Here is a 26,773-nt window from a genome sequence, read left to right as displayed (position 1 = left end):
TTTTAAATATTGCCAGGCATTTGTAGAGAGCAGGTATGTGGGTATGTGCATGTGTGTGTATTTGTCTGTATGCATGTGTGTGTCTCACATGTCACGACTTTTGCTTCTTTAGGTTCCATCAGAAGACTTTCTATGTGTGGGGTTCCGGATTCAGGAACTCTTCCGCACTGGCATGGCCAGCTCCTCCTTGTTCAGAGTGTATGAGTTCTCCAACCCAGGCAAGCTCCAGCACTCCACATGCATTCCTACTTTGCCCAGTCCTGGAGAGCCTCAGTGTCTGCATGCATTTCTGGTGTCCTTTTAATCAATGGCCAATTAAGGCCTCGAGAACAAGGTGTGTGGATTTGTTTAGCCGATCAATGACTTAAATTAATCAACACACGTGCTGTGTATATGCTGAAACACGCCAAAAACCCGCGGACACTTCCAGGAATGGAGTTTGACACTCGCACTCCTGTCTTAGTCAACAGCAAAGTACAGCTCTAGCGTTTCTGCCGCCCAACAGATTGCCAACTGGGGAGGGGGCGGGTGTTGATGCGATTATGAACCGAGGGAGTTGGTAGGGGGAAGGGGGAGGCACCACCAACTACCATGATGCAAAGCATTTTTTCCCCTCCTTCCTTTGGCAACCCACCCAATAGTTGGCAATCCTCCAGGCGGTTGCATTTGTCACCAATGCCTAGAGCTGGCCCGGTCTACAGCACATTTGTATTTGGAAGTTTAGTGCTGGGTGCCCGCTGTTGACACTGTTACCCCTCTGGGTTCCTTCAGAGAGCCAGTGCTTCAAGCTTTACTACCCACATGGGGAGCGCAGGCTGCTTCGGCTCTGTGAGGGGGCGGAGTGCCAGTGCATGGCAGGTAAGTCTGCACACCTGAAGCCAGTTTGGGGATGGAAGCAAAGGGGGAAGAGAGAAGCTACAACAAGGGAATAGGTTTGGAGGCTGATACCAAAATGCACAATTCAATTTTTTCAGCATTCCAATTGAATATCTCAGTTTGAAACACAGCATTAGGCCATCTCACAGTTTAAAGAAATTACATTTTGTTATGTAGAGGTTACATTTTGTGCATCTCTAAATGGGTTCTCAGTATCTTCTGTATGTGACTGCTCTCTCTTTCAATTTAAAATGTAAATGTTTGACATAATAAAATGCATACTGTGCTATCCAAAACATTAGGTTAATAATATTACAAACAAACAATATTGTACAACCACAAAATAACAAATAACAGCAAGTAAAATTAGATTGGTTTTAGCTTTCTCTGTGTGGCTACCCATCTACAGCGGAGTGCAGCAGCTTCAAATCACCCATGGACCTCAGAATTACAGCTGACGAACGACTGAAGGCTGTTTGCCAAGACCACATAAAATACGGTAAGCAAACTATATATAAAAAACCAGTGACACATTCTCGGTTCTACAAATTACAAAGTAAAATAAAAACTTGGCTGCAGTCTACTGTTCTTAACTGAGCTTTAATTTGTCCCTATATTGTTCGAGTTTTACATGATTCAATTTTTTAGCAGATCAGGTAGGCCTGACTACAGATGAGACAGACTGAACTAACTGTCTGATGTCTTTTCTAAGCCTTTAAGGTAAAAATCAAGTCCTTTGTGGAAGAGGGAGATTTTGTGAGCTACACAGCAGAAATAGAGGAGGTCTATAAAAAGGGTAAGGAATGAAATTGTATGTGGTGTTATTTATCTCCAAAGCAGCTCATCCTAAAACGTGCCTAACTTTTCACATTTTTTAAAAGTGCAAATACAACAGCACAGCACCCACACACACGTTACTGGCAAGAAATAGATTTGTGTGTGATCGGAGTGTACTGAACTGTCCAGGGTATATTCCTGGGATAGGCTCCAGCACCTCCTGCGACCGTGACCCGGAATAAGTAGGTATAGATAATGGTTGGATGGATGGATCAGCATAGACTGCAATAACATGTGAATGTATTTGCATCTGGCAGATACTGAGGATGTTAAGAGGAGCACTGAAGTCACATTTGTGAAGAAGGCAACGTGCACTGATGTGGACCTGCTTCAGGGGAGTCAGTACCTAATCATGGGGTCAGAGGTCATGCAGATAGAAATGCAGCGGAGCTATAAGTGAGTGTGTCGCCCTACCGTCACGTCTTGCCCCTCCTAACACAGCTGGCACTATTACCGCAAAGAACACGCTTCCGAAACCTGGGGTCCCCAGCTTTTTTTCTGTATCAAAATGATTTTTTTTTCTGAAGAACTATCACTCAATTCAATGCAGTGGTTTCTATGAACACCAGCTGCAGGCAAATTTACATCCTTTTATCTAAACATGACATCGCGTCTGCAGTAATGAAATTTATGAAACATGAATATAACAGCAATATATTCTTTCTGTTTTGCTGAGGACTGGGACCTGGGACTTAATCACTGATGATTAGTGAACTATATTCACTATATTAAATATATATTTTAATCTTCTTGCTTTCTAAGCCTGATGGAATGAAAATGTGAGTATTTGTTGCTCAAGGTCGCTTTATTCATTCAGCATAAATAATAATAATCATTTACATTCTTAACGGGCACAGCTTCTCTTGTTCATTGGCCTCACGCTTCACATTATAGTCTAGATCTACCATAATGGGAGGCCTTAATATGAGCACCTGTAAATGGGATCAGTGATGAAGAATGGCTGTGATATTTACATCTGTTCTCGGTTGAGAGAACCAACCCCCTCAGATTTGTATTGTTTTGTAACTGTTTTTTTTTTTTTTTTTTTTTTTAAATGAGCATTAAAATGTGATATGTTCACAATCCATTATTATTTTTGGTCCGGGTTTGACAGTCTGTAACATGGCTTATTCACAAAGGAGAAACTCATAAATAGCAACTGGAAACAGGAGAGTGTAGGCCCTACCTGTGGATAAAGTATTGGGTCAGTGGTTTGCTTTTTTATTTATTCCTGGCGTTGGTCACATAATCACTGCTGTCTGGTTGCTGAAAAGTCCAGTCTGCTCTATTTAATACTCCTGCTCTCTGGCAAAGCATGCACAATCTCCCAAAAATAATTAGCTGTTGTGGAGCATGTTTGTTTCATTGGAGCTGCTGAAAGATTTGCCATTTTGCAAATTGCCTCCTGGATGTCTCCCTGAAACATAACCCTATGCTCACCTGAAATCAATTTCACCAGGTTGGGCTGTCTCTTGGGGTTCAGTAGTAGGCATGTAAAAACTGAACGCATCATTGCCATTCCTAATGACTCATTGCATTTACCCAAAATATTCATGTCTCTTAGTGAAATTGTAAAAGAACAGAAACGTTTCAAAAAATAAGTGCTTCAAATGAAATGCAGAGTATGTTGTTTGATGCATCTGATTGTAGCTTTGTTTTTTAAGGTACAAGTACCCGCTGGACTCACAGACCTGGGTGGAGAAATGGCCTCAAGAATGCAAAGGAAGCCCCTGTGAGGACTTTGTGGCAATCCTGGAGGAGTTTGTATTAAACTTTCTGATAGATGGCTGTTGACTGTTGACAATCCATGTATAGAGCGGATTAAATGTCTTATTGTATAAAATGAATGATTTGGAGTTGCACCGATGACAAATAGCTTTTTATGACTATTCTTGTAGAGTAAGCCTAAATCCAGATGACAGGAAACATTGAGGAATGGCTGTGTTGTCTGTACAAATGGAAAAGTATTGAATATAATAAATAAACGTCATATGAATACCATGCCTGACTAATTATTATTGTTAGCTTACTTCTGTATTCTGTGTCGTAGACCAGAGAAATGTGCGGTATTTATCTTTTATCACATTAATATTAGCTAGGAGGCAGTCGGTCTGCCGCCGATTTAACACTGTGGGCGGGAATTTCAGTTTTCGAAAGGCAAGACAGTGAGCATTGATACGCTGGCGTAAGTCACGTGATTAACAGTGGACCCCCCAAGAACGGAAGCAAACATGATCTTGCAGTGTTGTCATTTGCAACTTCCCGTTTTTTATTTGATCCTACATCCCTTCGTTTACAAAACATATATCGCAATGATGTCAGATGGCATGCATCAGGTAATATAGCACACTTCCTAAAGTGCCGCCAGATTTTTTAAAACATCGAGTCTGGGACGACTTCTTGAATGAGCAGCTAGCTGTAGGGTTGCTATGGAAACTCTGTTAATCAAATTCCCTTACACCCTCTGAGGGTCGTTCAGTCCTTAACGACCGATCTGTAAGTATCAAATATCAGTCTCCATCACTAAGTACACGGCTTCATTTTGTTAAACTGTCTTGTACGGTTAGTTTATTTTGCTAAAAGATCTGGAAAGGGTGGTGGCTTAGTTGCCGAGCTAATCGAATCCAATCAGCGAATGTAATGAACAATCTAACTAGCTATGCATGAGCTAGTCACCTAAATAATTTGCACGTAAGACCAAGCACGTTACAGTCGCTGGACCACCTGTCATAGTTAGTACAGATTAACCTATATGTTATTAATAACTAAGTAACGGTTAAATGTAATGCTGACGAAAAGTGCACTCACTCACAATTAGGTTCTGTAAAGTTTAGCTTGACCCTCGCTGCTTGGCCATCTTCAGTGAACATTAACGTTTGTCGATAATTTAGTATGCTTTATGTTAGCTATCTAGCCGACTTGACGAGGTATTTATAGCCAAGCTGAAGCTAGCTAACTTGTATGCGAGCCCTGTGTTTTGACAATGCAGGTTATTTTAAATATGGTGAGGTATTTAACTAACATTATCATCATATTGTTGTAGCTGAATAAATATATTGATAGCTAACCTAAAGTTAGCTAGCTTACACTGGCAGAGCAGCAATCAAGTCTGACTTGGCTACCTTCAGGTTAGGTTACAGAGGTAATTCCATGCAGAAGTTGGTTTTTTTTGTTGTTATTTTTTTATCACTAACGTTAGCCAGCTACCTGATAACAGTCTATGCTTCCCCAAGTTCTGGGGTCCATATATAGGATGTATAATATAGCTATATACAGTTACATGCAAAAGTGACAGTAACACAATGTTTGTTGTTTTGGCGCTGTACTCGAGCATATTGGATTTTAAATAAAATAATGAATGTGAGGTTAAAGTGCAGACTGTCGGTTTTAATTTGAGGACACTTTGAGGAATTACAGCCCTTTTTATATGGGCTACACACACATAAACACCTTGGAAATATCAAAATTCATTATTATTATTTCATTTTCGTCCATGGCAAATTATTAGAAGCCATAGGACTTAGAGTGTTTGCAGCTTCATAGATGAAGAAGGCTGCATCACCGAGAGTGACGCCCTGGGGAGGAACACGATCAGACCCTAGCATGCTGGGCCCTGGTTCATCGCTCTCCAACCCCCGTAGCAGGACTCCATCCCCCTCCCATGGCCTGCGTTCCGCAGCCTCTCGGCCCGGCTTGGGGAGCAGTCTTCAGCTGAGTATGACGGAGGAGGAAAGCCAAGATGGTGCAGACGGAGAACCCCGCAGCGAAAATGGTACAGAGACGCTCTCACAATCCAGCCCGCTCACTAACGGGACTCACAGGACTCTACACACTGCCGTTAAAGTCTGATGAAACGGAATGCTTTGGATGTGACACAATTTGAAAGAAACTGAGCCATTTAGCTCATAATTACATTCGTCCTTTGTTCATTTTCAGATGAAAGGAGAAGTCCAGGTGTTCGCTACATCACAGAGGACCTGATTAAGAGGGTGTCCAAGCAGGACAGCCTGGCTTTTGTACGGTCCCTCAACTTGTCACTGGCAAAGAGTGGCAGCAAGAAATTCAAGGTGAGAACTTCAGCAAACCAGAACTGTAGCTTATGTGTGTTTCCACTCTGACACAATGAAGAGCTTTTAATCCTCAGTGCTCTCTGACCTGGAGATCAGCTGAAGTGGCACATTTTGGGTTCTGTTCATGTTTTTTTGTTGCAGTTTATCGAGAACCTGGAGAAGTGTGAACGGTTGCAGGTCCTCAACCTCAATCACAACCTCATCGAGAAAATCGAGAAGCTGGAAAAGCTTCACAGACTTCGAGAACTCCACCTGTCCCACAACAGAATCCGGTAACGCCCCACCCGTCCCACAATCGGGAGTGATATCTCCCCTGTCCCTGTAGAGAAACCTGTAGTACCCCACCTATCCCACTACAGAATAAGACAAATCTCCTCCTACTGCACAATCTGATAACTCCCCACTCCTGCAAGTAAGTCCACTAACTTCTCGCCTGTCCAACAACACTGTTCGGTAAAAGCCATTTGTTTCACAACCAGACCTGGTAACAACCCGGCACCCATAAGTAGCGATGTTCATTTGTAGAAATGTAATTTTTGTAAAGTGTTAACGTTTGGGTCATCTAACATGAATTACCGTATGGAAAAGCCATTGTTGTCTTTACGCCTGCAGTGAAACTGAGGTGTAAAAGCTGTTCTTCATTTCACCCCTGCAGAAAAATTGAGGGCCTGGAGCACATGGGAAGCCTTCAGCTCTTGAATCTCGCTGGAAACAACATCGAGCACCTTCCTCTGTGGCTGGCTAAGAGACTGCGATCCCTGAACACGCTTAACCTGCAGGGTAACAACATCTGCTCGGTGAGCTCTATTTCATGTTTGACTGACATTCTGCTATTTACCCATGTACCCATTCCTCCTAATTTGCAGGGACACATTCAGAAAAGATACCAAATCAAAATTTGGCCTAGATAACATTGCAAGGACTGAAAAGAGTGGCACAATTGCATTGCTCACTAGCTTTGGTAGCTAGCTAGACTATTTTATTGATAAAACTTTTATTCGTGTTTTTTATTTTGTGTTGTACATGAAATAGTTGTTGTGGATTATATTGTTAGCACTGAGCTTGAGCGTTTACTTGTACTCGTGGTGACAGAAAGGTCAATTACACCATTTGGTGGCAACTTACTTACGTACTAGGTCTGCCCTTCCAAGATGTTTGCCTCAGCATTAGATCTTCATCTGATATTAATGTCTTCATCTTTTCATTGTGGAAACAATCAACCAAGCACCAGGAAGTAATCTGAAAGAATATATACCCATGAAGCTGTTCTAAAACACAACTTGTGTGATAAAATATAAAACGCACAGCTACAGGAACAAAGGCTGCAAGACAGCCTGTGAGACAGAATTTTTTGTCTTGCTTGAGCGCCCCTTTCACTTTTTATTTATAGTATGAACAGCAAACTTTACAGACTTTGGAATAACACATAACACAATCAGGTGTCATACGCCGGGAAAAATAACGGAACAATCCCTCACCCTCAAAACAGAAATGGCAAAACCTTTCTGGCAGTTCTGAAAAAGGTTTTGTTTCCCTAGAGAAACAAGCTGTCAGACATGGGATAGACAAACAAATGTGACACTTTTTGAAGTTTTCGGAATCATATTAGCTGTATTTCTTAGTGGTCTACAATGGACATGAATCGTCAAAATTGCAAATAACAAATCCACAAAAACTGAGGCACAGGTTTAATTTGGTGGCTGGCAGCATTCACTTCAGAGGACATTCATGTTATCTGTGCTCTCCTGAATTAATGATGAAGTTGCCATATTCTCAGTTATAACTAGGCTTCGAATTGTCATTGGATTCCCTGCCTGTAAATGAAATGAGGATAAACCTCTGTGGATGAGCTCTTCTGTTCAGACATTACTGATCCGTTAGCGCCCTCTCTTCTGGTCCTACAGCTACACGAGCTGTTGAAGCTGAAGCCACTGAAGAACCTGACGGAGTTACTGCTGATGGAGAACCCGGTGTTCAACCTTCCCCACTACCGCCTCTTCCTGGTCTTTCATCTGAGGACGCTCGAGAGGCTAGATGGGCAGGTCATCACCCAGCAGGAGCGGGAGCTGGCCTACCAGCGCTTCCATATGGGTGCGGCTCTGTCACGCGCTGGGCTTGCGCATGGATGCACCTGTAACACACCAAGTTTACACTTAAACTCCTCTAACACACTCTGTGCATACAAAGAACTTAGTCACGGGTACAGCTTTAACACACAGCACTTACACATGGGCAAAACTCTAACACGCACAGCACTTACACATGGGTACAGCTCTAACATGCAAAGCACTTACACATGGGGACAGCTCTAACACACACAGCACTTACACATGGGTACAGCTCCAACACACAGCACTTACACATGGGGACAGCTCTTAACACGCACAGCACTTACACATGGGGACAGCTCTAACACACAGCACTTACACATGGGGATAGCTCTAACACACACAGCACTTACACATGGGTACAGCTCTAACACACACAGCACTTACACATGGGTAAAGCTCTAACACACAGCACTTACACATGGGTACAGCTCTAACATGCAAAGCACTTACACATGGGGACAGCTCTAACACACACAGCACTTACACATGGGGACAGCTCTAACACACAGCACTTACACATGGGCACAGCTGTAACACGCACAGCACTTACACATGGGTACAGCTCTAACACGCACAGCACTTACACATGGGTACAGCTCTAACACACACAGCACTTACATATGGGTACAGCTCCAACACACACAGCACTTACACATGGGTACAGCTCTAACACACACAGCACTTACATATGGGTACAGCTCCAACACACACAGCACTTACACATGGGTACAGCTCTAACACGCACAGCACTTACACATGGGTACAGCTCCAACACACACAGCACTTACATATGGGTACAGCTCCAACACACACAGCACTTACACATGGGTACAGCTCCAACACACACAGCACTTACACATGTGTACAGCTCTAATGCACACAGCACTTACACATGGGTAAAGCTCTAACACACACAGCACTTACATATGGGTACAGCTCTAACACACACAACACTTACATATGGGTACAGCTTCAACACACACAGCACTTACATATGGGCACAGCTCTAACACACACAGCACTTACATATGGGTAAAGCTTTAACACACATAGCGCTTACACATGGGCACAGCTTGCACAACACACACATGCATGCACACAGACCCACGCGTACATACTCGAGTTTGAAGTCTCGGGTGCATGGTTTGGTCAGACATTCAACCCCTTCATGTGGTGTCTACAGAGGAGGTGGAGCGGCTGGAGCAGGACCTGGAGGCACGGCGAGGAGAGGTGGAGAGCCTACGGGAGGAGCAGTCCATCGCACTGCAGGAGCTGGAGCAGCAGGGGGCGCTCAACCAAAGCCTGAAGCTCCAGTGCCAGGAACAGAAGCAATGTCAGGCTGAGCTGGAGAGAGAGCTGGAGACCAAGAACCAGCTGGTGGGGCAGATAGTCAATTCAAACTTGAATTCAGACGTATACACAGACATGTGTGGCTAACTGGTTAGGGGGCAACTCAGTCTGCGTACGAATGCACACTCACACATTAAACACGCACCCCTTTGCATTCACAAATACACTTACATCTGCTTACATGGCGCGAATGTCCTTGCATGTCTCATTTGTCATGACAAAGAACATACAGAGGATTTTAATGTGGTTGTGTTTCATTATAGACAATATTTTTCTTAACAGTACACTGTAAATCAGATTCTCCTACTTGTTCCCGAGGGACCTCGTGTATGCTTGTCTTTGTTGCAGTTACTGTCATGGTCAATTATGGTTGTCTAAAATTTTTTTTTTTCTCTTGAACTTATCAGCATGGTGCTGAGCTGGATCCTTGGAATTTCTTTTGTCTTTGAACTCATTTCATTTTCCACAAAAGGTCTAGTTTCAGTGACCAGACATCTACGCTTGCAGTTATTCGGTCCCCACCTATTTGGCCTGTCAGACTATAATTTATTCAATTCAAATGTAATCTCATTATAATGAATCATTTTTCATCTAGCAGATTGCATAACATTAGATCATTAGTCAATCTGAAAGTCCAGGAATGTGAATATGGGACTTTTACTCTTTGTGGCATCCATGGCCATTTGTGACATAATGTGATTTAGGGTAAATCAGAACCCTATTCTGTGACCTCTAACCAGGACATCGTACTTCCTCTTATGACTTTTCTCTCCCAATCCCCCCCTCTTTCCTTTATCTGTCCTTTCCCAACCCTTCCTCTATGGTCTCCTCTCCATTACTCCTATTCTTTACTCTCCTTTCCCTGTAGTTGCTTTCCTGCTCACTAGTAATTCCTTATACAGCAGCTCTGTCCTCCCTGCTGCAGGTAGTATTGAGTTCCACAGTAACATTGCTAGTAATATGATATCGCTCATCATGCATGCATATCTCTGAAATTTTTTTGCCAGTGTTGGCAATGTTTGTGAAAGCAGGGTTGTGGTTGGAAGTAAAGCTTTGCTGTCCATCTTTCTTCCATTTTTTCTGATTTATCCCATTTCATCTGAATTCTTTGCATGCAAGTCTTTTATTTCTCATTTTCTCTCCGGTCTCTTCTCTTCTGCTCCCGCACTGTGGTCTCAGCCCGCGCGTCCTGATCCTGTTCTGGATGCCGTCTGGAAGGTATCCCACAGAAACCAGTGGGTCTTAAACCCGTGTCCCTGTGGTGTTTGCGTCCCTGTTAAATACACGTAACCCTCCTCTGCTTTCAGGTGTTCCATTAAAATGGCTGTCTGATGGTATGGACCCCTGTTTGTGTGTGAGCATGCTCTCCCTTGCATGTCTGCCTTTTTTTGTGGTTTCCTCCGATAAAATTGTTAGCATGCTGAGATGTTCCAATAAACAAGACAGATGATTTTCTTTATCTGGCATCCATATACGTACATATATAAGGAATTCAACATCAGGAGCCAAGCATTCAAAAGGGAGACTACCTAAGCAGTAAGGGCTGCCTTTAGTTGGTATATGCTGTATCACAGTTAGGGAGAGTAAGTCTCATTCCAACTGCGTATTTGGTGCATACAGTATATGAAACACGCTCCTACCAGTTCAGAGTAGAGACTGCTGTGATGTCCTGTGTGCTGTGGTGCTCCCTCTGAAGCTCTGAGGTCAAGTGTTTGTGTGTTGTCTGCTTCAGCAGTCTCTGAAGCTCTGTTCAGTTATGTGAGTGAGGGAAGTCTCTGAAGCGGAGCATGGATGTGCATTAGTGAGGGCAGTTGCATGAGTGTGATCGTGTGGCTAAGTGCCCTCTCTGAAGCTTAGTAACATATGTGAGGAAGCTCTCTGAAACAGTGTTGTTGTGTGACCAAGGGCTCTCACTGAAGCTGAGTGCTGTTGTGTGACCAAGGGCTCTCACTGAAGCTGAGTGCTGTTGTGTGAGCGAGGGCTCTCTGAAGCTGTATGCTGTTGTGTGAGTGAGGGCACTCTGAAGCTGAGTGCTGTTTTGTGTGCGAGGGCGCTTTGAAGCTGAGTGTTGTTGTGTGAGCGAGGGGTCTCTGAAGCTGAGTGCTGTGACATGAGTGAGGGCGCTTTGAAGCTGAGTGTTGTTGTGTGAGCGAGGGCTCTCTGAAGCTGAGTGCTGTTGTGTGAGCGAGGGCACTCTGAAGCTGTGTGCTGTTGTGTGAGCGAGGGCTCTCACTGAAGCTGAGTGCTGTTGTGTGACCAAGGGCTCTCACTCAAGCTGAGTGTTGTTGTGTGAGTGAGGGCGCTCTGAAGCTGAGTGCTGTTGTGTGTGCGAGGGCGCTTTGAAGCTGAGTGCTGTTGTGTGAGTGAGGGCACTCTGAAGCTGAGTGCTGTTGTGTGAGTGAGGGCGCTCTGAAGCTGAGTGCTGTTGTGTGAGTGAGGGCGCTCTGAAGCTGAGTGCTGTTTTGTGTGCGAGGGCTCTCTGAAGCTGAGTGCTGTTGTGTGAGCAAGGGCTCTCTGAAGCTGAATGTTGTTGTGTGAGTGAGGGCACTCTGAAGCTGAGTGCTGTTGTGTGAGTGAGGGCACTCTGAAGATGAGTGCTGTTGTGTGAGTGAGGGCACTGAAGCTGAGTGCTGTTGTATCAGTGAGGGCACTCTGAAGCTGAGTGCTGTGGTGTCTGTGAGGGCACTCTGAAGCTGAGTGCTGTTGTGTGAGTGAGGGCACTCTGAAGCTGAGTGCTGTTGTTTGAGCGAAGGCACTGAAGCTGAGTGCTGTTGTGTGAGTGAGGGCACTCTGAAGCTGAGTGCTGTTGTTTGAGCGAAGGCACTGAAGCTGAGTGCTGTTGTGTGAGTGAGGGCACTCTGAAGCTGTGTGCTGTTGTGTGAGCGAGGGCACTCTGAAGCTGAGTGCTGTTGTCTGAGTGAGGGCGCTCTGAAGCTGAGTGCTGTGGCGTGAGTGATGGTGCTCTGAAGCTGAGTGCTGTTGTGTGAGCGAGGGCGCTCTGAAGCTGAGAGCTGTTGTGTGAGTGAGGGCACTCTGAAGCTGAGTGCTGTGGTGTGTGTGAGGGCACTCTGAAGCTGAGTGCCGTTGTGTGAGTGAGGGCACTCTGAAGCTGAGTGCTGTTGTGTGAGCGAAGGCACTGAAGCTGAGTGCTGTTGTGTGAGTGAGGGCACTCTGAAGCTGTGTGCTGTTGTGTGAGCGAGGGCACTCTGAAGCTGAGTGCTGTTGTCTGAGTGAGGGCACTCTGAAGCTGAGTGCTGTGGCGTGAGTGATGGTGCTCTGAAGCTGAGTGCTGTTGTGTGAGCGAGGGCGCTCTGAAGCTGAGTGCTGTTGTGTGAGTGAGGGCACTCTGAAGCTGAGTGCTGTTGTGTGAGCGAGGGCACTCTGAAGCTGAGTGCTGTTGTGTGAGTGAGGGCGCTCTGAAGCTGAGTGCTGTGGCATAAATGATGGTGCTCTGAAGCTGAGTGCTGTTGTGTGAGCGAGGGCGCTCTGAAGCTGAGTGCTGTTGTGTGAGTGAGGGCGCTCTGAAGCTGAGTGCTGTTGTGTGAGTGAGGGCGCTCTGAAGCTGAGTGCTGTTGTGTGAGCGAGGGCGGTCACTGAAGCCTCTCCTCTTTGGACAGCTGAAGCAGAAGACGATGGAGCTGACCCGAGCCTGTCAGAAGCAGTATGAGCTGGAGCAGGAGCTGGCCTTCCACAAGATAGACGCCAAGTTTGAGCCACTACCCTACTACCCAGATCAGGTGATCCATCGCAACGAACAGGCTGTATTAGTTACAGCATCAGAGACCCTCAGCTATATTTTTACTGACCCACCCTATAAGTCCGGCCTGTCTCCTCCGGGTGCTTTGTAAATGAAAGAATTTGATCACCCTTCATTACCCCCTATCTGAGGAACCTCACCCCTTCCATTCCTTCTTCTCCTCAGGAGTATGAGCTGGAGGGAGGATTACCGGTGGAGAGCCCCTATATTGGAAAGGCTCGTCAAAAGAGGAACCCGTTCGTACCGGAGGCCATAGCGCCAGACGGGCAGCTGGGTCACACGGACACAGATGCTCCTCCGAGCGGGGGTTCGACCGACCCCCCGGGCTACGGCCACGCCCAGGTTCAAGGTAAAAGGGGGCAGGGCTGCACGAGTAGGGCAAGGTCATCACAGGGCAGGCATACTATCCCTTGCCAACATACGCAGCGCATGTTCGCTCTAACTGTAAAAGCAAAAAAATCTGTCTGTGTCCAGTATTGTTGACCTCAGAATGATGGCAAGGTCATGACCTTTCGCCTGCGCGTTTCACGGAAACGCAGCGAGCCGAATTCCCAAAGCGGCGGGCCGCCCGCGTTTCCCCCTCATTCGCTGAAGTGCCTGCGTTTGCGCTTCTGTCAGCAGCCGAGGAGCGCCTCGGACAGCTGCGGCGGGAGATCGAGAGCGCCGAGCAGCAGATCCTCAGGGCCAGCGCAGAGCTCCGGCAGCTGGAGGACGCCGTTTCCCAGAAGCGAGTGAGAGCCCGCCCAGATTCGCTCGCGCCGGTCGCCTCGGCCGTGCGGTAGGCTCGGTCCGGTCCTCATCAGGGAACCGGAAGGTCTTTGCTGGGGCTTGAAGCAGACCATGTGACCTTTCAGAACTGCACCGTCTGCTCGGAAAGTTCATTGAAAAGTCCTGAAAATGACTTCAGTTTTCTGTTGATTTCAATTGGTGTCAATTGATTTATCGAAGTGTGTATAAACTAGGTACGGACAAATATCCTCAAATATCATATCATTTGAACATAATATGAAATCAGTAACTCAGTTGCGTTGAGAATTATTTAGAAACTTAATCAAAAAATGAATACAATTCACAAGCTGCATTCTCTTCAATATTCATGAGCCATTGAACACTGTAAATAAGCAGATCATTTATTATTGTCTGGCCTGGAAGTATGAGAGGACATACATCTCCAGTGGTGAGTCTACACTTACACAACTGCCGTGTCATACATCTGTAAGGAAAAAAAACTCTGAGTTTGATTAGTCAAATATTTGATCTGTGGAGCTGCAGAATAATTCAGGCCTGGAAGTGCGCTTCCTGGATGTGAACCCAGGGGGCTGGGGTCGCTGGCTGGCGAGCGCGGCGCCGCTAACGCTCCCGGGTGTGCGCAGATCACGGAGGCGGAGAAGGAGCAGCTGAGACAGCAGCTGCGCGGGAAGATGAGCCTGCTGCAGGAGGCGCGGGGGGAGGCGCAGGCTCTGGAGGCGCAGCTGGACAGGAGCAGGGACCAGATGAGTCGCGCGCGGGGCGAGCTGGAGCAGCTGCAGGACGCGCTGGACGGCCTGGACCCCGGCGACCCGCGACACGTCAGTACCGCGCCTCCTCGTGCTCTTCATACTTCCGCCTAGTTTCAGCGGGCTCGTGACAGCGCCTGATTCCATTGGCAGTTACGCGATTCCGGTAATGAGGTAACGCGGTTACCGTTACTGCTTATTGTTCCCTCAGGCCTGCAGCATGGCTTCAGTTGGTATCAATTGATTTATCGAAGTGTGTATAAACTAGGTATGGACAAATATCCTCAAATATCATATCATTTGAACATAATATGAAATCAGTAACTCGGTTACGTTGAGAATTATTTAAAAACTTCAAATCAAAAAATGAATACAATTCACAAGCTGCATTCTCTTCAATATTCATGAGCCATTGAACACTGTAAATAAGCAGATCATTTATTATTGTCTGGCCTGGAAGTATGAGAGGACATGCATCGCCAGTGTACATCTACTGTTACTGCTTCCGACAACACGGCGGTTGCGTGCTTCCTGGCGCTGCTGCTGCTGTGCTTCGGCCTACAGGGCAGCTTCCTCTGTTACTACTGCTGCTCCTGCCAGCACACCAGTAACATAGGCCCTATTGTTGCTACTGCTTCCGCCACCAAGCTCCTGCACACCAAAAGCATGCCTCCCTGCAGCACGCTAGCAACACGCCTGGTTCTCACAGCACATTTTTTTCTGGATTTAGTTCGTAATTAATGTCGCTGTTAATTACTCTGCTCTTTGTGAATCCTAGGCCTCTGCACACTTGAAATTGTCCTATAGCCAAAACCTTAACTCATGTCCTGTATCTTGGCCTGAAAGCATTATTTTTGGCCTGCCAAGAACTTTCTAGCCACCGGTGGATATCGGTCTCTCCCGAATTTGCATCTACCAGCTTCCACTGACAGATATCCTCAGGTGACATTTTGGGTGCAGCGTTTCCACTTCGATAGCCTTAAGGGGGCGCTGCGCCGACCCAACTGAGGTGAGGCACCCACCGAACCCCAGGCCTAAGCACATGCCCTCTCCCAGCTATGTGATTTGATTATTGTCACCTTGCTTTGGGATTTCCACCGGTCCCTTCCCAAGTGAGTACAGGTCCATTGGAGCCCACAGACCCTCCCACAGACTGCTTTACATTAAACTGATTTGCATGATCCTGTTGAGAACACTCAATGTGTATTGCCATAAATTTAACGCTGAAGGCAAACATTGGTGGATGTGTGAGACTCAGTTGGAGCCGTAATATTTCACAACAGCTCTTCAGCTTATAAAGCTGTCATGGATCACGCCTTGTTTTGTCACTTTTTAATAGCTTCTTTCCTCTGGGATAGAGGTGTTAGGAAAAATAAAATTGTTCATGCGGTTCCAGTGTTAATGCAGGTGAGATGTTGGCTAGCGAAACTCTTTTCAGTCAGTTTATCTAGTTTGTTGGTTTTCTTTCTCTTAAAGTTTTTTTTAAGATCTTTTGGGACTGAGGCAAACTTATTTTAAAACCTGATGAATGTTTACGGCCCCCAAACACATGCCTTACGTGTGGGAAAAAAGTTGTTCCTCTTGTTTCAGCATTTTAAACATGCTCTTGTAGGCATAACATTTGCAATTCTGCTCCAAAAATGTTTGTTTCTTAGGAACAAAAATACATCTTCATGATGTAGGATGTAGTACTTAGATACACTTATATTTACTCTGCAACCAACAAGAACTTCAGAACAAACAAGTAGGCTTAGAAGAACTAATGTCTAGAAGGGGATGTTGCTATAGTGCTGGAGTGCACACACAAGCTGAAGCCCAGATCTCTCAGGGATGGATTAGATTCTGAGCATTGGGGATTGCTCAGGAAGCGAAACCCAGGGCAACGGGCGATTAAAGGAGGCACTGCGGCTTTAAGAACTGCTGACCGTCCTCCTCCGGGGGAATCTCTTTTCTGGGCGGGGTTAGAGTCCTGCCTCGTTCGCACATGCCTGGGGCCATTGTCTCGACGGCGGGTGGGAGAACCTCCCATTTTCTCCGCCCCCCCCCTCCTGCTGGGGGGGACGCGCTCTCATTGGCTGAAAGGACTGCTTCCTGTGTTGTGATTCAAAGAACGAGGAGCCGAAGGGAGAGGGGAGAGGGAGAGGGCGATCGGGGAGGGAGCGGGTGAAGTTTGAGGGAGGCAGAAAGCAACTTTGAGCCGCTCACACCCTGAAGCCGAGCGCCTTCTTGCGTGTGCGTGTGTGTGTGTGTGTGTGTGTGTGAGGGAGGGAGGAAAAGACCATAGAGGAGGCACCATGTCTGCTTTAGAGAACGTGGCCCGGCTCTAAGTTCTGAGACTGCGGGAAACGGGCTGGGAGAATGAGGCGATGCACGTACAAGGGTCCTCTTATCTGATTTTGTGAGTACCCTGATCTGGGGCATGGGCGGGGGGTATTTGGGAGGGGATGGTGTTCGGACAGAACTTACGTGTGACTTTTGAGGAGACGATTTTGAGAGGTCCGTAGAATGATTGAGAAGAAAGCAGAACTTGACCAAAACTTAAATCTGTGAAGTTGTTGAAGTGTTGCAGCGTTTTCTTCCCCTAATGTTGGCATGTTTTTCGCTGTGTTTGTTCACAGTGTTTCTTTAACTTAAAGAAGGAAGGAAAAGAACTTGAGCTGGGATAAATGTAATGTATCTTTTGAGGGAAGTTTAAACATCTTTTAAGAAGTTCTAACACATAAACACATAACTTGTGCTTTAAACAGACTTTTGTCTGTTTTGTCATGCTGTGAGTAGCTATGGGTGGGATTCTGGTCCCTGACCTGATGATTTTTTGGCCAGGCATCGAATGACATCTGCTTCTGTTTAGGCCCTTTTAGTTTCACTGAAGAAAAAAAATCATGCAACCTCACACCTGCGAATAATGTCCCATTTTTTGTTTGGTCTGTGTTGCACAAAAGCAGACCCTGACCCAGGAGGTCAGATTCTACAAAACAACCAAATTATTGTGAGCGATACTTAGGTCACGTTTAGACACTGGTCACACTTGAGTCATGTTTTAAGGTGATTTTCAGTATTGCTGTCGAGAGTGGTGTTGAAATGACATTCTGGGTGGGGAGGTATTCCTGGGTGAGGGGGGGTGTAGCCGTTGGCAACGTGCCCTGGCTGAGGGGGGTGATGTCACCATTAGAGCGCACATTCCTGTGCATCCCTGCAGTGTCTCGAGCAGCACAGGGCTCGACTGATAAAATGGCTGTCTCTGATAATCAGATATATGTCACTCAGCACTGCACAGCAAATCTTTATAGCAGTGATTCCCAAACTCTGTCCTGGGGCCCCCTTGTGTATTCTGGTTTTCGTTTAACCACAATCGCAATTCAGTCATTTTAACATTTAACATGATTGCTTTTCCTGTTTAGACAGATTATTTACTCTCTTCAGCCATATTCTGTCTGAAATAGCTTTGCATTTCACACTGAATAGAATTCCTGTGTTGATATTGTGCTACATTGCAAACAATTAAATATATAATATAAAAAGAGGTAGATTTTTGATCAACTGAAAGACAGAGGTAAATCAGTAGGCTTCTAATTAGGTTGTTGAATACATGTTTAATTTCTTTCATAATTTTGTCTTTAAACTTATTAAGACAATGCAGGTTTGACTCATTTTCATTTGCTTTGTCTTTGAATTCTTCATTGTCTACCAGATGGTTAGTTTTAGTGGCCAGGTGTTCACACTTTCACCAGTTAGGAGCCTTTTGATTCACCTCAGTCTTTAATTTGAAGTTTTACCTCTTTTATGCAATTGTTTGCAACATGGGAATTTTATTATTTATGGCATGCATACTGTAGCAATTTCTGACACAATGTGGCTTAAGAGGGTAAATAATCCCTCTAAACATAGAAGTACCTCATTAAGAAAACATAAAAGCTTGTTAAAATTCTGGGATTGCGACTGATTGGAACGAAAACCAGCATACACCAGGGGGGCCCCTGGACCAAGTTTAGGAACCCCTGCTCTAAAGGGTTTCAGAAAGCCTTAGGACTGTCATATGAAGACACTTTGTAATGAATGTATTTATTTGTAGCATGTGCTCAGTCTGCCCAAGAACTGAAAACTGCAGTTTAGGCTCTGTGTGGTCGATTGGTATCTTCAGTTTAGTTTAGACCTGGTCTGGAGTGGTCAGGCGTGGTTAGGTTCATGTGGTAATCAGAATGTAATCCTCACTGAAGCCAGAGGGCACGTGTGGGTGGAGCCTCGTATGGATGGATTGCTTGAGGACAGCAAGCAGCCATTGTCCATTCACTGAGGTTTGGGTCTAATCCAGGCGCTCACAGGAAGTGAGGCTTCGGATGGTTTTAAATGTCCAGGTGGAGTTGGACTCTCATCAGTTGTACGGTGCAGCTGTTTGTAACCCTGGTCCCGGAGTGGCCATGACATTTATGGATTTTGTTCCACCGGAGCTTGATTACAAGAGTTTGACGGTTGATTAAAAGTATGAGACTGATTATTCTGAATGGTGAAATGCTGAATACCTCCGGAACATCGTCACTAATGAATTCAACCTGATTCATTTAAATGAATGGAGCACGAATAAGGACCATCTCTGCCACTCCAGGACCAGGGTTGCCTTCCCCTGGTGTAGTATCTTTTCATTTTGATAGTCATATAGCGTAGCAGTCTGTTTCATAAGCAGTCAGTTAGATTAGCCGAAACAGGCGTAGCGTTGGTGGGATACTTCACATGCAGTCCGGTGTCAGCTCTTGTGTGGGTGCCGTGCTCGGCCGCTCCGACTCCAGGCTCTGTGTACACATGTCATGCTTGCTTGCTCTGCCTCCAGGCTCTGTGCGGATACAAAGCTCAGCTGCATTGTGGAGCCCCGCTAAAATTCATGTGGACAATTTTTGCTATTAGCACCAGCGACAAATAAACAACACTGACCTAAATTGTAAACCTTGTGACTGGAGTTGGCTCAGATACGTGAAGCGGCTATGACTAACTGGTTGCGTTTCTGCCCAAACCCTGCCCCGAAACCCTTCTCTCTCGCCCACCCAGGCCCATGTGAGAGCTCAGGTGTCCAGTAAGACCCAGCAGCTGGACATCATGAGCAGGAAGTGCCGAGAGCTGGAGGCCAGGCTGGATGACATGCTCACCCGCATCGCCAAGGAGACGGAGGAGATCAAGGACCTGGAGCAGCAGCTGACTGATGGTGAGGGAGGGAGGGAGAGGTGGAGAGAATGAGTGAGGAATGAACGTGTGATCGAGAGAAGGAGAGAGGGAGTGGGTGAATGGGAGGTAGGGTGTGAAGGTGGAGAGAACACTGTGCAGTGTGGCACCTGACTGGAGCAGGTGTCCTATAATTGTTTTGTCCGACAGCTTCTCCTTTGAAGTTTTCCCACTGAGAAACAGATCGCATTAAATATTAACCAGTCAGCTCACACAGATTTTATAATGTGAATTAGATGAAATGTCATTGTTTACAAAGAGTAATTTGTCACACTGATAAATTAGGGAACCGGAAGGCTGTTGCTTCATAAAGGACATTTTTGTGGACCGTCTTTTGAACGGCATGAGAATAATGACATATTAATTTTGAATGCCACTTAAGTGCAATATTAACTCGAGCATGATGTTGTTGGTCCAAGTTAAAAGTGCATTGTGCCAGCACAGCAGATTTGTAAAAAATGACCCTGTCTTCCTGCAAGCGCCACTATGCCCGTCTCTGGAACATGGAAACATGATTGTCTTAGGCCTGTGTGATGTCGAAGGCCTAGTTAACTAGCGTGACCTCACAGTGCTTTAAAGGCACAGTACCTTACTTTGTCCGTGCTCTGTTCTGCTAGGTTGTAGCACGGTAGGTGGTGTAATGACACTAGCATGGATTTCTATGAAAATAGTGAACACAAATGTACCTAAGGATTGTGTTGTCCTCATGGTCAAAGACCATTTTCCTGAGTTTAACAGCTGTGAAAACTGCTTAAAATAAAAAAACAAATCTATATAATTACTTTTCAGTACCCTTCAGCAAGGTGCTTAACCTAATTGCTTCAGTGTATGTCCAGCTGTATAAATGGATGCAATGTAAATGCTATGTAAAGCTCTGGTTAAGAGTGTCTGCTAAATGCCTGTAATGTAATGGATAATTGTAATTGTGTTATGAGTCTAGTTATGAATTCAAAAGCTGTGATATGTGTTGTGTTGTAAAAATGAGCAGTGTAGACTGAAGAAATGCAGTCTCTCTGGACTGTGAAGTAGTGAACGAGAAGAAAATAGTTATTAACCGATCTATACATGAGTGACAGGTTGTTTTTGCGTGAAAATATTGATTTAGGGTTTAAAATTCAGTGAAGAGGCTTTATCACGGGGGGTCCGGCATGGGTGGGTCATATCTGACCCTGTGGGCATTGGTTGTGTGATATGAAGACAAAACAAGGGTTACGTTTCTAGCGTACCTTTACATGAAAACTAAAATCTCCTCCTCAGGTCAAATTGCGGCCAACGAGGCGCTGAAGAGGGACCTGGAGGGCATCATCGCCGGGCTGCAGGAGTACCTGCAGGGGGTCAAAGGTCAGGCCCGGCGCGCCCAGGCAGACTGCCACCGGCTGGAGAGAGAGAGGGACGCTCTACAGCGCCGCCTGCAGGACAGCGAGGAGCAGCGCAGCCAGCTGGAGATCGTTGCCATGGACGCTGAGAGCGCCCGTGAGGTGAGTCAGAAAAGGGGCGGAGCACACGGAATGGAGCATGATGGTTTTTGGTTCATTTCCATTTAAGGCAGTGCTTTTGGCCTTGATTTCTAATTGTATAAAAATTATTTTAATTTCTTATTAAGAGTCCAGTTCAGGTTCATGGAAATAATTTTTGTCAGTTGTTGGGAACTGTCATTGTCATTTTTCAGCCCTCTCTGTTTCTTGTTCCCTCACTCCTGTCCTTTTGCCCTCCTTCCTTCCCTCTCTTTTCTCACTATCTATCTCCCCCTTCATCCTTTTCTCTCTCTTTCTCTCACTTCTCCTCCGTCTCCCTCACACTCTGTCTCCACCCCCTCCCTTCTCTCCCTCCCCCTCTCTTTCTGTCTCTGTCTCCTCGTATCTCTCCCTCGCCCTCTCTCTTCTCCCCCCCCCTCTCTCTCTCTCTCTCTCTCTCTCTCTCTCTCTCTCTCTCTCCCCTCTCTCCCCCCTCTCTCTCATCCCTCTCTCCCCTCTCTCTCTCCCTCCCTCTCTCTCTTTCTCTCTCTGTATCTCTCCCCCCCCCCCCCCCCCCAGGAGGCGGCGAGGCTGGAGCGGGAGCTGGACGGGCTGCGTGAGGCTGAGACCCAGGTCAGCGCGTACGAGGCAGAGCTGGAGGCGCAGCTGCAGCAGCGCGACACAGAGGCCGGTCAGCTGCGGGAAGAGCTGGGCAGACTGCGCAGACTCAGCCAGGTATGCGCCGCAGAGCGCAGGCAAGCGCAGGCACGCGCTGTCAGCCCCGCAGTGTGTGTGTGTGTGTGTGTGTGTTTCATAGAGCCACTTTCTGACCCCAGAAAACCACGTCTGAGGATTGAGTGGGGAACAGATGTTCTCGTCTGTTAATGTAGTTTAGTGATCTTCACTCCATCTGAGGGCGGAGTTGACCTTTTGAGGGCGGAGCTGACCTTTTGAGGGCGGAGCTCAGCGTTTGACTTGTTTCAGATGGAACGCTCAGCTGTGCAGGCGGAGCTGGACAAGGAGAGGCAGGCGAAGGAGAACGCCCTGGTGCAGGTGCAGCTGGCCTCAGAAAGACAGCAGGAGAACCAGAGGCTGCTCGCGCAGCTCCACACCCTGCAGGTCAGAGCCCCGATACAAACACGCACACATGCGCGCGCACAAACGCACACTTTCACACACACACACACACATACACACACATGAACACACACACATTCACACACCCCAACTTCACATGCTGTGGGTTTGACCCATAACCCCCTCTATACCTCACACCATCACACCGATCTTCCTCCATGTGCAAAAAGCCTACAGCTGTGTCTACTAACGGCCCTGTGTGTGTCTGGCTGAGTGTGTTTATTTTGTAGCAGTGTTATGTGTGCTTCTCTGTGTGTGGTTGTGTGGTAGCAGCCCTTTTTGTGTTTGTGTGTGGTTGTGTAGGACTGGCCCTGCGTATGTCTCTGTGTGTGGTTGTGTAGGACTGACCCTGTGTGTGTGTGTCTCAGTGTGTGTGGGTGTGTAGTAGTACTGGCCCTATGAGTGTGTGTGTGTGTGGGTGTGTAAGACTGGCCCTGTGTGTGTGGATGTGTAGTAGTACTGGCCCTATGAGTGTGTGTGTGTCTCAGTGTGTGTGTGTGTATGGGTGTGTAAGACTGGCCCTATGTGTGCCTCTGTGTGTGTGGGTGTGTAGTAGTACTGGCCCTATGAGTGTGTGTGTGTATGGGTGTGTAAGACTGGTCCTGTGTGTGCATCTGTGTGTGTGGGTGTGTAGTAGTACTGGCCCTATGAGTGTGTGTGTGTATGGGTGTGTAAGACTGGTCCTGTGTGTGCATCTGTGTGTGTGGGTGTGTAGTAGTACTGGCCCTATGAGTGTGTGTGTGTATGGGTGTGTAAGACTGGTCCTGTGTGTGCCTCTGTGTGTGTGGGTGTGCAGTAGTACTGGCCCTATGAGTGTGTGTGTGTATGGGTGTGTAAGACTGGCCCTGTGTGTGTGGATGTGTAGTAGTACTGGCCCTATGAGTGTGTGTGTGTCTCAGTGTGTGTGTGTGTATGGGTGTGTAAGACTGGCCCTGTGTGTGCCTCTGTGTGTGTGGGTGTGTAGTAGTACTGGCTGAATGAGTGTGTCTTTTTGTGTGTGAGTACGTATGACTAGTTGTGTGTGTGTGTCTGTGTGTGTGTGGGTGTGTAGTAGTGCTGACCCTATGAGTGTGTGTGTATGGGTGTGTAAGACTGGCCCTGTGTGTGTGGATGTGTAGTAGTACTGGCCCTATGAGTGTGTGTGTGTGTGGGTGTGTAAGACTGGCCCTGTGTGTGTGGATGTGTAGTAGTACTGGCCCTATGAGTGTGTGTGTGTGTGGGTGTGTAAGACTGGCCCTGTGTGTGTGGATGTGTAGTAGTACTGGCCCTATGAGTGTGTGTGTGTGTGGGTGTGTAAGACTGGCCCTGTGTGTGTGGATGTGTAGTAGTACTGGCCCTATGAGTGTGTGTGTGTCTCAGTGTGTGTGTGTGTGTGGGTGTGTAAGACTGGCCCTGTGTGTGCCTCTGTGTGTGTGGGTGTGTAGTAGTACTGGCCCTATGAGTGTGTGTGTGTGTGGGTGAGTAAGACTGGCCCTGTGTGTGTGGGTGTGTAGTAGTACTGGCCCTATGAGTGTGTGTGTGTGTGGGTGAGTAAGACTGGCCCTGTGTGTGTGGGTGTGTAGTAGTACTGGCCCTATGAGTGTGTGTGTGTCTCAGTGTGTGTGTGTGTATGGGTGTGTAAGACTGGCCCTATGTGTGCCTCTGTGTGTGTGGGTGTGCAGTAGTACTGGTCCAATGAGTGTGTGTGTGTGTGGGTGTGTAGTAGTACTGGCCCAATCAGTGTGTCTCTGTGCCTGTAGGAGGAACGCAGCTTGTTGAGGGGGCAGCTGAGCGCCCTGCAGGGGGAGCTAGAGGAGGCCCGGGGCAGCTTGCTCAACCCGCAGGAGGTGACCCAGCGTCTGGAGGACCTGAGGAGGAGCATCACCTCCGGGCTGGGGGAGGTCAGGTGAGGATAAGAAAGGGGTGTGTGTGCCCCCAATGTTCAGGATAGTTTTAACAGTGTGTGTGTGTGTGCATGTCTGCGTGTGTGTGTGTGTGTGTGTGTGCATGTCTGTGAGTGTGTATGTGTGTGTGTGTGTGTGCATGTGCGAGTGTGCATGTGCATGCGGGTGTGTGTGTGTGTGTGTGTGTGTGCATGTCTGTGTGTGTGTGTGTGTGTGTGTGTGTGTGTGCATGTGCGAGTGTGTGTGTGTGTGTGTGTGCATGTGTGAGTGTGCATGTGCCTGCGGGTGTGTGTGCACGTGCGTGCACGTTTGAGGGCAGTCTGTATAAATTCTGTACTAGACCTGTCAGAAACGCTCACAGCGCCTCCCCCTGGTGCGCAGGCCACGCGGCGAGGGGGACGCTCTGGGCGGCAGCCTGGCGCAGCTGCAGCGGGAGCTGCGCGGGGCGGTGTCGGGCGCGCAGGCAGAGCGGGACGAGGCGCGCGGCAGGCAGGGCAGGCTCACGCAGGAGGCCGCCGCCCTGCGGGACAGACTGCGCCGCGCCCAGGAGGAGCACCGGGCGGCCTGCGACTCCGCCGCCCAGGCCAGGGTGAGTCCGCCCCGCCCAGCGAGTCCGCCATCCTGGGCCTGCGCGCTAACGCCAGCCTTTCCGGAGCCCAGGCGGACGGCTTCCTCCATCCCCCCCGTCAGCTCTGCCGCTCCTGAGGGCGAGGGCGTCTGAAGCTAACGGCGTTTTTGCTGCCTCCCACCAGGTGGCAGCAGAGAGGCGGGAGGGTGAGATGGAGGCGGAGCTACGGAGGCTGAGGGAGGAGCTCCGGGAGGTGCAGGAAGTGCAGAGCCTGACTGAGCGGCAGCTGCATGAGGCAGAGGAGGAGAGAGACCGCCTGCTGGCTGAGCTGGAGGACAGAGCCGACCAGGTCAGAGGGCATCTGTGCTCTACCATCCTTGGAGACTGACACCGGCATCTATAGCCCTGGGTGTGTGTGTGTGTGTGTGTGTGTGTGTTCGTTAGTAAAACAGCCTGTTATACCTGCAGACGAAGGTGGACGAATCTCGAACCCGGCAGCAGTTGCGCTCTCTGGAGGACGAGGTGCGAGAGATGAAGCGCTCCATGACAACAGCGGACAAGATGGCCGCCCAGCAGCTGACGGCAGCCAAAGACCAGCTGCGCTCCCTGCACGGCACGGTGCGCAAGATCAACCAGGAGAGGGCTGAGGTGGGGACTCCCCAAAACCCACATACACAGCAACATACAGCTAGTCACGTCATACGTCCACGTGCTCTCATGCGGGGTGTGTGCATGTGCGCGAGAGTGGAACTGTGGGTTAAGAACTGTGATGTCAGGCCTGGGGCTGTGTGAGTGGGATTGCGTATAGAGAACTATGATGTCAGGTCTCTAAGTGTGTGTGGGATTGCGTATAGACGGTTTCATCAGTGGCACGCGCGTTGCCAAGGTTATGCGCTTGGCCCTAAGTTAACTTCCGGTCTGTGTTTGTTTATTATTGGGATTGTGTTTACTGGCTGATATGGCACCGACTAGAAATGGAGTGAAAGATAAGCTGATGAGCAGACTGACGTGGGGCTCAAGTTGTTGTGCTGTGGGGTGTAACCTGACCTCAGGAACAAACGCCATTTCGAAAATAAAAATGTTTCGGTTTCCTAAAGAAGATGGGAGACGGCGAGCATGGATCACCGCTGTCCGAAGAGAGGCTTGGCAGCCAGGCAAGAATTCAAGGATCTGTAGCACTCACTTTGTTTCAGGTAACTAACTCATGAGAAGCGATAGCTAATAGCTAGCTGACCAGTAACAATAGTTATCAATGAGCTAAGTAAATTGATTGTAGCTAGCTAGCTGAACGTTGTCATAAAAAAATTTCCCGACCGTGAAAACTGCCTGACTTTGGACAGATGTGGAAATATATCGCCGTTTCCATCGGAGCACTTTCGACACAAGCAATATCGGAAGCGCTATCCTAAAATTTCTTCTTACCCTGAAGAGTGCCTGACCCGCAACCGTAGAAATGTGTTAACACGGCGGTACAATTACATCGAGAAATACCAATTTAGGGGGAAAAAACGCTATATTCTGTAAATTAATTTAGATCAAACTTACCATGCATAAAAACGCTCGTTAGTCGCCCACTTTATCTATTTATAATGCCATCATAGCGCGGAGTGTTTTAAACCGGTGGTTTTTTAAACAATCCGCACTAAGAAGATATTGCTTGTGTCGAAACTTACGTGCTGCGATAGATTTACCCACTGTCCACACCTGTCCAAAATGTAAACACGTCAGGCAGTTGAAACATTGTATAAACTAGAAGAGTGCACTAGGTACAGTACAGATGTCCGCCAGGCGTGTTAGCTTTGCTGATGCAACAATAGAGGCTACACAATCAATGCAACCAGACAAATACAATATTACAAGTTTTTAACCATGTGCCACTTAAAATCCCAAAAACGTCTATTCAGTGAAGTAGCGTTGAAGGTGGTGGCATATTAGCTAATTTAATTCTTATCCGCCACGATATGTTAGACAGAGCTAACGTTGACATTATAGTCTGGCACTTTCGTTCAAATCCGGACAGAAA

General features: G+C 47.4%; 2 protein-coding genes across 3 annotated transcripts in view; both read left to right on the top strand.

The window, feature by feature from the left end:
- LOC118206286 (complement C5-like) overlaps positions 1 to 3,714 on the top strand; it is a 34,723-nt gene extending 31,009 nt beyond the window's left edge. The window contains exons 36-41 of the mRNA XM_035378771.1: positions 113 to 218; positions 772 to 858; positions 1,286 to 1,375; positions 1,589 to 1,672; positions 1,971 to 2,109; positions 3,378 to 3,714. Of these exons, the coding sequence (XP_035234662.1) occupies positions 113 to 218; positions 772 to 858; positions 1,286 to 1,375; positions 1,589 to 1,672; positions 1,971 to 2,109; positions 3,378 to 3,507 (636 nt within the window). The 3' untranslated portion in view covers positions 3,508 to 3,714. The remainder of the gene's footprint in view (positions 1 to 112; positions 219 to 771; positions 859 to 1,285; positions 1,376 to 1,588; positions 1,673 to 1,970; positions 2,110 to 3,377) is intronic.
- A 214-nt stretch (positions 3,715 to 3,928) lies between these two features.
- cntrl (centriolin) overlaps positions 3,929 to 26,773 on the top strand; it is a 49,372-nt gene continuing 26,527 nt past the window's right edge. Inside the window, exons 1-19 of one of the 2 annotated variants that reach the window (XM_035378770.1) lie at positions 3,929 to 4,049; positions 5,222 to 5,485; positions 5,650 to 5,780; positions 5,925 to 6,055; positions 6,439 to 6,580; positions 7,688 to 7,874; positions 9,078 to 9,271; positions 12,862 to 12,981; positions 13,167 to 13,350; positions 13,620 to 13,732; positions 14,375 to 14,569; positions 19,538 to 19,691; positions 20,966 to 21,186; positions 21,742 to 21,897; positions 22,147 to 22,281; positions 24,039 to 24,184; positions 24,564 to 24,771; positions 24,935 to 25,099; positions 25,219 to 25,398. In XM_035378770.1, the coding sequence (XP_035234661.1) occupies positions 5,257 to 5,485; positions 5,650 to 5,780; positions 5,925 to 6,055; positions 6,439 to 6,580; positions 7,688 to 7,874; positions 9,078 to 9,271; positions 12,862 to 12,981; positions 13,167 to 13,350; positions 13,620 to 13,732; positions 14,375 to 14,569; positions 19,538 to 19,691; positions 20,966 to 21,186; positions 21,742 to 21,897; positions 22,147 to 22,281; positions 24,039 to 24,184; positions 24,564 to 24,771; positions 24,935 to 25,099; positions 25,219 to 25,398 (2,991 nt within the window). In that variant the 5' untranslated portion in view covers positions 3,929 to 4,049; positions 5,222 to 5,256. Of the gene's footprint in view, positions 4,210 to 5,221; positions 5,486 to 5,649; positions 5,781 to 5,924; positions 6,056 to 6,438; positions 6,581 to 7,687; positions 7,875 to 9,077; positions 9,272 to 12,861; positions 12,982 to 13,166; positions 13,351 to 13,619; positions 13,733 to 14,374; positions 14,570 to 19,537; positions 19,692 to 20,965; positions 21,187 to 21,741; positions 21,898 to 22,146; positions 22,282 to 24,038; positions 24,185 to 24,563; positions 24,772 to 24,934; positions 25,100 to 25,218; positions 25,399 to 26,773 lie in introns of both variants that reach the window. The other variant, XM_035378769.1, reaches the window with a different exon arrangement.

Source organism: Anguilla anguilla, chromosome 10 (genome assembly GCF_013347855.1).
Source record: "Anguilla anguilla isolate fAngAng1 chromosome 10, fAngAng1.pri, whole genome shotgun sequence".
Classification (NCBI taxonomy): Eukaryota; Metazoa; Chordata; class Actinopteri; order Anguilliformes; family Anguillidae; genus Anguilla; species Anguilla anguilla.
The sequence above is the reverse complement of the archived record's forward strand: the minus strand, read 5'-3'. Positions and strand labels throughout refer to the sequence as shown.